The 10,027-nt window shown below is 64.0% G+C and overlaps 1 protein-coding gene across 1 annotated transcript in view; it reads left to right on the top strand.

The window, feature by feature from the left end:
* Window positions 1-4,660: 4,660 nt before the first annotated feature.
* Prkx (protein kinase cAMP-dependent X-linked catalytic subunit) overlaps window positions 4,661-10,027 on the top strand; it is a 28,555-nt gene continuing 23,188 nt past the window's right edge. Inside the window, exon 1 of the mRNA XM_063243056.1 lies at window positions 4,661-4,995. Coding sequence (XP_063099126.1) covers window positions 4,800-4,995 — 196 coding nt within the window. The 5' untranslated portion in view covers window positions 4,661-4,799. The remainder of the gene's footprint in view (window positions 4,996-10,027) is intronic.

Below are 10,027 nucleotides of genomic sequence, written 5' to 3'. Positions count from 1 at the left end.
CCAGGGAGCCTCACAGCGCAGGGGTGCAGGGCTTTGTCCCGCCACGGGGAGCCCCATCCCGGAAACTGGCATCACCCTCTCAGGGGGGAAGAGCTCTGCACGACCCACAGCGCCCACCACACCTGCCCTGCACGAAGATTTCCAGTGCACACGTTTCAGAGGCGCTGAGGGCACTCCGCGTCTCTCCAGGGCTTTCTGGCCGCCGTGTCCTCCAGGGCCACCTCCTCGGTCCACCCGGACGCTTGGACTCCTGGGCGCCTCGTCCAATCCAACCCGGGCAGGGCTGCCTTCTCCCCACGGCAAGATGGCTTCGTTACTCACTGCGGGCTCCTATGCTGCTGTTGAAACCCCAAGTCGACCTGATATTGTTTCCCTCACGTCTCCCCTCTGGCTCTCTCTTGCTCCTTTATCTTCTGTCCTCTCTCCCTCCCAAGCAGTCTCTCCGGTCTCCTGTTTATCTCTCACGCCCGAAAGCTCAGCACAAGCCACGGGTCTCTGGGACGCTGAGGCAGGAGGATCTCCGTGAGCTTAAGGCCAGCCTGGCGCACATGGTGAGACCCTGTCTCAAAAAAAAATCAAATGCTAAAGGAAAAAAGAAGGGAGTGAGATGAAGCATCAAAACAACTCCAGAGCTTCACCCCAAATCAGAAACAGAGCAGCTGGGGTGGCGGGAAGGCCGGTTGTCATCACAAGTTACCGGGAGGCTGAGGCAGGAGGACTCGGCCAAGCTGAAGCACGCAGGGAGGGACCGGCTTCAGGGGAGGAAAAGAAGAAAGATAAACAAAAGGAAATGGAAGAGGAGACAGAAGGACACGGCAGGAAGGAAGGAAGGACGGAAGGAAGGAACAAAATGTCTTCATGTGAGTTGAGTGACTTTTTGATGGACACCCATTTCCCAGCTCGTCGTCTCAAGGTCACAGCAATGAACTCGACCCAATGTTCTTTATTTTCTTTTATTTTGCCATTTTTGTTGTTGGAGGCAGGGTCTCCCTTCTCAGCCCAGGCTGGCCTCCAACTCGTGGTGACGCCGTCACTCTGCAGTCCGCGTTGGCCTGACCTCACCAGGGAGCCCAACTCCCAGAGACCCGCCTGCCTCAGCCTCCTGTGTGTGCTCCCCCACGCTCGGCCCCTGCAGGAGGCTCACTGCGGAAGCTGCGCCGGGATCCAGGCCTCGTACACAGCCCTTCCCAGCGGGAACCACCCGCGGAGGGTACTTTCCAGCCTCAGCGTGTCTAATTACACCTCAGACAGGAAGCTTGGGGGAACTAGAGGTCATTCAGTCACTCAACTCCAAGGTAGCTAGGGCACAACCAGGGCTGGAGACTCTCCTGCCTCGGCCTCCCGCTCAGGGGCCCCAGAGTCAATGAGAAATCTCAAAGGCAGCAAAGCCCAGCCCAGTTCCTGTTCAAACCGTGACCCTCAGGGCGTGAACTCAGACTCCAGAGACACAGGGCAAGGGGACCCCGGCCTGCCAGCCGTCCCCAGCACCGGGTTCTGGTCGTCAAAATCAAGGGGGGCCGGGTGGGGGGCGCTGGGTGCAGCTCAGGGGCACAGGGCCTGCCCGGCAAGCATCATCGGGTCCGGAGTTCGAATCCCGGTCCCCAAGAATAAAATAAATAAAATCTAAAAATCGAGGAATGAATCCCAGACACAACGGTGGTTATGAGCAGGGGGATTTATTAAGGGAAAGCAAGCTTTTAGCCGAGAAGCACAAAAGGGGACCCCGAAAGTGGGTGACGCCTCACCCCAGTTCTCAAGGGGGTTGACAGAGCAGAGCCAGGTGGTGAGGCCTGGCCTGCAGAGGATGGGCCTCCAGCCACGAGCCAGGCCCGGTCTGTGGCTGTCCCGGAGGAGGCTGAGGCAGGAGGATCCCGCACGCCATCTGCAGCCAGACAGAAAATAAACCGGGTGAACCGGGCCTGGTGGCTCAGGCCCGTCATCCCAGCACCCGGGAGGCTGAGGCAGGAGGATCTCTGCGAGTTCCAGGCCAGCCTGCGCTACAAACTGAGTCTCACTGACTGCACAGCGAGACCCTGTGTCAAAAAGAGAAAAATAAAAATAAAAAATAAACAGGGTGAAGGGGCCCTGGGTCCGACTCACCTGCTCCCCAGCACGGGAAATGGAACCCCGAGTCTCTGCACCCCCTTAGTGGGCTCCGCCCCGCATCGCTCCCCTTGAAAAGCGGTTCTCTTAAAATCGTTTTCAGTTCCCAGAACGCTGCCGAGCAAGGCTCGTTCCTCTTTGGAAAGCCCAGAATTTCAAATTATTCTATCAACAACCAAGCCAGGAAACTGAGGGTTTTTACAGGTTTTTTTTCTTTTCCGGTCCCAGGGTTGGACCTGAGGTCTCTGCGCTCCGCTGGGTTCGCAGCCCCACCCCATCCCCTCGGCTGATTTTATTTTTCTCAGACAGCAGTTCCCTAAGTCACTAACTCAGAGATCCTCCTGTCTCGGCCTTCCGGGCCGTTCTCCGGGCTTCTGACCCGGGTTAACTTTAACCTCTGTATCTGAGGCGCCTGGCAACCCCTTCTCTAGGGATTCTGGGGGTAGGGGTGGGGGTGGGGGTCCCCGCTTTGGGAGCTGCGCTGAGCCCCGCTTCCAGTTTTGAGATTTTGCAACTTTACCTCGCTCTAAACCGCGCCCTGCCTGCACCCGCCTCCCACCCAGGTCGCCAGGAGGGCACTGGGTGGAGACCGCACCCAAGGGTCCAGGGGCGCACCCAAAAGTGCTTGAGGCACCCAGAAGTCCAAGCGTGCACCCAAAGGCCCAGAAGGCACCCAGGAGTCCAGGCGTGCACCCAAAGGCCCAGGAGACACCCAGGGGTCCAGGCGCGCACCCAAAGGTCCAGGAGGCACCCAGGAGTCCAGGCGCGCACCCAAAGCTCCAGGAGGCACCCAGGAGTCCAGGCGCGCACCCAAAGGTCCATGAGCACCAGGAGTCCAGGCGCGCACCCAAAGCTCCAGGAGGCACCCAGGAGTCCAGGCGCGCACCCAAAGGTCCATGAGCACCAGGAGTCCAAGCGTGCACCCAAAGGCCCAGAAGGCACCCAGGAGTCCAGGCGTGCACCCAAAGGCCCAGGAGACACCCAGGGGTCCAGGCGCGCACCCAAAGGTCCAGGAGACACCCAGGAGTCCAGGCGCGCACCCAAAGGTCCAGGAGGCACCCAGGAGTCCAGGCGCGCACCCAAAGCTCCAGGAGGCACCCAGGAGTCCAGGCGCGCACCCAAAGGTCCATGAGCACCAGGAGTCCAAGCGTGCACCCAAAGGCCCAGGAGGCACCCAGGAGTCCAGGCGCGCACCCAAAGGTCCATGAGCACCCAGGAGTCCAGGCGCGCACGCGGGCCCAGGCGCGCACCCAGGAGTCCAGGCGCGCACCCAGGAGTCCAAGTGCACACTAGGGCGACCTCTCCAAGACCCTCGTCCCCTGGTGGCTCTCGGAGTCCCCGAGCTCGAGCTCCTCCGCCGGAAAACTGCAAAGCGGGGCCTCCCCAAGCGCGCGCACCGCCGGCTTCCGTCCCGGCAGCCCCCGGGGTGGAGACCCGGAGCCGGAGCGCGCGGGCGGAGCCGCCGGAGCAATCGGAGCCGGCGGAGGCGGGGCCGGGACTCTCCAAGCGCAGCGCGCGCGCCCGGGCGGCCTCGGGGCTCCAGGGCCTGGCGCCAGCGCGGGCGGCGGGGGCGGAGCTGTGCCGGGCGGGGCCCCTCACGTCCCAACCCGAGTCTCCGCCTCCGGGCGCAGGCGGGGCGCAGTGGGGCGCAGGCGGGGCGCAGTGGGGCGCTGTGGGGCGCAGCGGGGCGCAGTGGGGCGGGGCCTCTCCAAGTGCGCGCGCCCCGCGTCCCCGCCCCGGCGTCCCGGCTCCGCGGGTGGCGGCCGGGGCGGGACCTTCACCCCCAGCCTGTGATTTCGGGGCGGGGTCGCGCCCTCTCCAGCTCCCCGGGGACCCCACACTGCGTTTCTGGGCGCGGCCTGCACATCCGGGACTCGCGTCCTCTGGGAGGGGCGCGGCCGCTCCGAGTCCCCGCGCCCCTGGGGTCACCCGCAAAGCCACTTAGGGCTCCGGGGCGGGGCGCCGTGGAGCTCTCCAAGTCCCGGGTCCGCGGGGCGCCTCCAAAGCCACCCCCAGCCCGAGGCTGCGAGCGCGCAGAGCGGGGAGGCGGAGCCCGGCGGGGCGGGACCTCGCCAAGCGCGCGTCCCCCGGGCGCCCCGACATCGCGCCCTCTCCGAGTCCCCCGAGTGCCCCGGTTTTGGGGGGGCACCCCGTGCGCGCGGGGCTCGCATCTTCCGCGCGCAATGCCGGGGCCTCTCCAAACGCTCGCGCTCCAGGCCGGGGCCGAGGCGGGGCGCGATGGCGACGGCGACGCCCAGCACGGTGACCGCGTCCCGCCGGCCCCGCCCAGGCCGCTTCCGCCCGGCGCCCGGCTCTCCAGTCCGGCGCGCGCAGCCCCGAGCCCGGCGCCAGCGCGGGATGAGCAGCGACCCGGGCGCCCGCCGCCCCGACCCCGCCGCGCCCCCCGCCAACCGCGCCGCGCGCCCCGCTCCGGAGGCCGAGGCAGCGCCATCTCCGGCGCAGCGCCCTCCCCCGTGCGCGCCCCAGGGCGCTCGGAGAGGCTCCCCGGAGGGCCCCGGCTGCTGCCCCCCGCTCCTGCCGCTGCTCCTGCGCTGAGGCCCCGGGCGCGCACCCCGCCTTTGTCCCCACAGCCGCGCGGGGACGCGCACCCCGACTCCGCGGGGACGCGCATGGGGGGCCAGGGCTGATGTCGCCTCCGAGGAGCCTGCGCCCCGCAGAGCCCGCGATCGCGCCCCATGGAGACGCCCGGCCCGGCCCCGGCACCCTCGGAGGACCCGGAACCCCGAGAGGCTGGGGAGCAGGGGACCCCAGATGGCGCGCGCGCCTCCCGCCCCGGCCCTGATGCGCCCTCGCCGCCGCCTCCTCCGCCTCCGCCTCCGCCTCCGCCGCCCTCCTACTGCCCGCAGGACTTCGACACCCTGGCCGTCGTGGGTGAGTGACCGGGGGGCTCGGGGGACCCCCAACCCCATCCGTGCGCCCTTGGGGACCTCGGACCCCGCAGGACTGAGCGTTGCACCCCGTTTATCCCTTTGGGCTTCTGACGGTTCCCTTGGAGACGCCGACACCCCACTTTTACACACAGGTGCCGGCGCCACGCCTGTGTCGTAAAACTTATTGGGGTACGCTGGGGAGGGGCACCGCAGCCTGGAGACGCTGTGCGCCCTGTTGGGCTGGTACCATCAGCCTGACTCCTGTTCTGTCGGTCTGTGTGTCAGTCTGTTATCATCTTTATTTATTATTCAGTCATCCACGCGTCATCCAAATGTGGGGGGACCCCTCTCCCCCAGGACGAGTCACGCTCCAAGCCCCGGCCTGAGCTCCAGTGGGCCGCGGCTGGCTGGGCGTCGTGGCCCCCGCCTGTCCATCATCGCAGCTCTGGGAGGCTGAGGCAGGAAGATCCCAAGTTGGAGCTCAGGCCGGACAAGTGAGCACCTTGGAGCGCTCCAGTCTCAAAGTTTAAACAAAACGGTGTGACGGTTAATCCAGCCCGTGGTGGGTGCGCCTGGGGATTGGGGAGGAGAAAAGGGGGGCCACGCTCGGGTTTCGGGGTTCTGTGTGCTGGCACCGACCATGTGCACCCGCAAACTTGTGATTTGTTCTTCTCCTCCTCTTCCTCTTCTGTTTGACTTGGACCCGGGTCTGCCCGCAGCCAGGCCGGGAGACGCTCCTGCCTCAGCCTCCTGAGCGCGTGCTGACTGGTGCACCCTGACTTGTGTGACCCTTGTCACCCAGAGGGCGGGGATGAGGACGGGCGGGCACAGCCGGGCCTGGCCCTGGGCCGGGACTTCCCTGACCCTGACCGCCTCTCCCAGCAGGACGTGCCGGTTCCTCTCGGTCTGGGACAGGAAGGCCTTCAAAGCCCGCCCTGGGGACCCGGCCTCAACTTTTACTTCAGGCCGGCCTTGCAATCGGGGCGACCCTCCTGCCTCAGCCTCCCCGTGCCAGTCCAGCTTTGTCTGTCTGTCTGTCTGTCTCTTTCCCCCTGGAGGTCAGCCCGAGCTCCCTCCCAGCCACCTGTGCCGTGCAGGGCCGCCGCCCAGAGTAGAAACTCAAGCCCTGGGTGGAAACTTCCCCGCCCTTGGCATCGACCCACGGCCTCTGTTTTTCCTGGGCTCCGTTCAAGGGAGGCTCCACCTCCACCTGCGGGCCGGGGACCAGGCTGGGGTCCCCCGGGGCTGGGCAGGGCCGCCGGGAGCGCGGCTACCTCGGATACACAAAAGCACACTGTGGGCGTGTGTGTAGGCTGACTATTAAAAATTCAGTGTCCTACCTGGACAAACTCTGCACGGCAGGATTAGAATCAGAAAGGTTTGCCATTTCCTGCGTCTTAGGTGGCCTCCCGGGGCTCAGCGAGGCCTGCGGGGTTAGCAGTGGACGCTACAGCCGGTTTACTTCACGTTCTTATCATGGACATTTAAAAGTCTGCACCGTACAGACGGAATATTAGGGCCGCTGGGTCACCGGGAAGGACATTTTCGTTCTGTTTGCTTCCGCTCTGATTTTTTCTTTGCTTTTGTTTTTCTCTGATTTTCTTGGCTTGTTTTTTTGCTCTTCCTCTTTTTGGGGTGCTGGCTCGCCCCCTGCCCCCTGTTCCTTTTTGATTTGGAGGCCCGGCCTGCTTAGCTCGTCGAGGCTGGGCTGCACCCTGCGATCCTCCTGCCTCAGCCTCCCACAGTGCGGGTCCCCGGCGGCCGCATCCCTGCAGGGTGAGAAGCGCGTTTCTCACGAGTGGCCTGGTGATTCCGATGCCGCGGGGCTCTCGGGGCGGCTGGACAGAGCAGGGTTGTCGTGGCCGGCGCTGGACACCCCAGAGGCCTCGTGACATCCGCATTGGGGGACCCGGAGAGGCCTCGAGCCCAGGGGCTGCAGGGCGGGGAAGGCTTTGCTCACTGAGGGGCAGCCTGGGCTGCGGGGTTACTGGTGGGGTCTCCCGAGGGTGCTGAGCCCTCTCGAAAGTGACCAAGTACCCCCCAGTCGAGGGGTCGCCGTTTCGGCCACTTGGTGGATTTTTGTTTCTCTTAATTGACCCCTTATTTCTTTCTGGTGAGAGAAACTGAGCACACACGAAGTGCGGGTTCAAGGTGCCTCCGCTCACCTACACGGGACTCGGCTCTATCCTTTTTCATGGCAGAGTAGTATTCCACGGGAGTAAACGTATTTTCTGAATCTGTTCACTTGAGGAGACACACAGGCCGAGTCTGAGGCTTAGCTGTTCCCAGCGACACCACTGTAAACACCTCTGGGAGACTGAGGCAGGAGGATTGTGAATTAGAGCCCGGCTCGGCCCACTTAGGCAGACCTGGCCTCAGACTTTTAAAAAGCGGCAGAGGCCCTGGATGCATTCCGTCCCCGGGACTGCGCAGCCGGCCGGTTAGCTTCCCTGTGGTCCTTCCGCTTACAGTGAGAGCCCCGAAGCCGGGCACGGTGGCCCGGGCCTGGGACCCCAGCCCTGGGGGAGGCTGAGGCAGGAGGGTCTCACATGGGAGCCCCGCCTGCAGAATCAAGGGAGACTCTCGCTATTTTAAAAGGAAAATCGGAATTTTTATTTTTTTACAAAAAACAAGGATCAGGTGGGCAGAGCTGCAGCCAGAATCCGGGCTCTTTGCGAATCCAGGCTGGGGTGCAAAGCCGTGGGGGAGGGGAGGGGAAGGGGAAGGGGAGGAGGGAGAGACTGAGGGGCAAAGAGTGGGGAGAGGGCAGCGCAGGGTGCCCCTCGGTGGATGCCCAGCTGGCGTCCAGCCCCCGGCTTGGAGCCTGCGTGTTGCATCCAGCGCATGCACGGAGGGCGGCCTGGTCCCGCGGAGACCCTCCTGCCTCTGCTGCAGGGCGGGTCCAGGGCGCAAAGTCAATCGATTTACTTTACAGCATCAGTGACCCTCAGGGGCGCCCCCTGGAGAGAGGAGGACCCAGCCCGGGTGGGGGGTCTTGAGTCTCGGTTTTAAATTCACCCCTCCTTCTCCTGCTGGCTTGATCCCCCCACCCGGCGCCCCGCCAGTGTGATTTTGGGGAGCAGCTCGGCCCGGGAGGCTTCTGGGGTATCTGGATGCTGATGAAGCAGCCCAGGCTGGCAGGGCCTTGCGGAGACCCTCCTGCCTCGGCCTCCCGTCCTGCAGCTCGCTGCTGGCCCCGCCCGAGGGCGTGTTTTCCCGCCCGGCCTCAGCCCGGACTCGCGTTCCCGGGTCGGGGGGGCTCGCTGTGGCCTTAGAGTCCAGCTCTGAGGCGCTCTAAGTGCAAATGAGTGCATTTGGCCTGGGCTGTGTCAGCGCCCGGAGAGACAGACAGACAGACAGACTGACCCGCCGCCTCCTCCTAGGCCCCTGTGACCCACTTAGAAGCCCGTAATTATTTCTGCAGCAGGTTATAGGAGAAGGAAGTCGTCTCTCCGTCTGGGTAAAATCGCCCAGGCGCCCACTGATTGTTTACCCTGGTCTTGGTGGAACTGGCCTTCTTGGCGTGAGATGGACTCTCAGAGGGGTCATCAGGGGCCTTTTTATTGGCCAGGGAACTCGTCGTGCAGGAACAGGGCAACCCTGAGAGAGACAGAGACAGACACAGAGATAGCCCGCGGTGAAGTACTATGCGGCCCTGAAGAAGGACACGCCACACTCATGTCGAGGAAAACGGGTGTAGCTTGAGACCAGGACGTGAAGTGAAATAAATCAGACACTCGAGCTTCAACTTTGCACGGTGTCTCCTCCGAGAGGAGCCCAGGGTGTAAATAAAGGGCCTCGCTGTGCAATCCAGGCTGGCTGCAGCTCACGGACACCCTCCCGCCTCAGCCTCCCGAGTGCCGTGATGACCTGCGTGTCTCCACCACCCCGGGCTTCAGGGCTGCCCGGATTTTTCTTTTTTCTCTTGTCTGTTCTGCTGGCTCTGGGGCTCGTGTTGTTCGTTTCTGTGTTGATTTTTTTCTCTATGGATTTCTGTGTCTTCTTTCTCAGTGATTTACGGTTTTGTGCCAGTTTTCGTGGGTCTGTGCCTGGCCCACCTGCTGTAACCCCTTCCTCCTCTTTGGAGGACTGTGAGGCTTTTTATTAGTACTGTTGTGAGCCTCACGCAGTGCGTTCCCCGGGCGGGCGGCTGCGAACCTCCCAAAGTGGGACCCTCCTGCCTCAGCCTCCCCGGTGAGTGCTGGGATGACTGGCGTGCGCCAGCAAGCCCGGCTGCTTTATTTTATTTTGTATTATTTTGCTTTATTTTATTTTATTTTGCTTTATTTTCTTGTATTTTGGGGCACACGGCCCGGCCCCCCCCCCCAGCTTGGGCTCCTCCTGTGTCACCCTGACCCGGGCGGCTGATCCGGTGTCAGACCCGCTTGCTCTGGCAGCTTCCCGGGCGGGCGGGCGCGGAAACCCGAGTGTCCTGCTGTCCCCTCTCGGTCCTGGAAAGTCACCCTCCGCCCTGCGGGGGACGAGTTACCCCGGGGAGGCCGGGCGGAGGGGCGACTGCCGGCCCGCTCCCGGGAGGCTGAGGCGGGAGGGTCTCCGAGGGCTGCAGCACAGCACAGAACCCCTCAGATCTGTGGGGTCATCAGAAGTGAGGAGGCGAACCCCAGCAGGACGGAAACTGCTCCTTGGGGAAACCGAACCCCACAGAAATTCAGAGGGGAGCAGAGGGAGACCCTCCTGCCTCAGCCTCCTCCCGGGGTGCCAGGTGGCCCGGGGTTGCAGCCGCATCCCTCCTGCCTCAGCCTCCCCCGTGTGCACCCTGCTTCTCCTCCCGCCCGTGTCCCCTCTTCTGTCTCTCATGAGGACCCCGCCGTCGGACTTGGGGTTCACCTGACATCAGCAGAACCTCGACTGGGGCGCCATCTTGGTTTTGGGCTGGCATCACAGCACGGCGGGGCAGAGCTGGCGACCCACACTTAGGCCGTTCCCTCGTTGCCCCGACACAGAAGCCCACGCCCAGTGCCACGCCCAGTGCCACTGATGAGCAGGTCACGTTTCACGGGCTTCACCCCGCT

This window comes from Cavia porcellus, unplaced genomic scaffold, assembly GCF_034190915.1.
Source record: "Cavia porcellus strain 051 isolate PalLab524CR breed Dunkin Hartley unplaced genomic scaffold, mCavPor4.1 scaffold_33, whole genome shotgun sequence".
Lineage (NCBI taxonomy): Eukaryota > Metazoa > Chordata > Mammalia > Rodentia > Caviidae > Cavia > Cavia porcellus.
The sequence above is the reverse complement of the archived record's forward strand: the minus strand, read 5'-3'. Positions and strand labels throughout refer to the sequence as shown.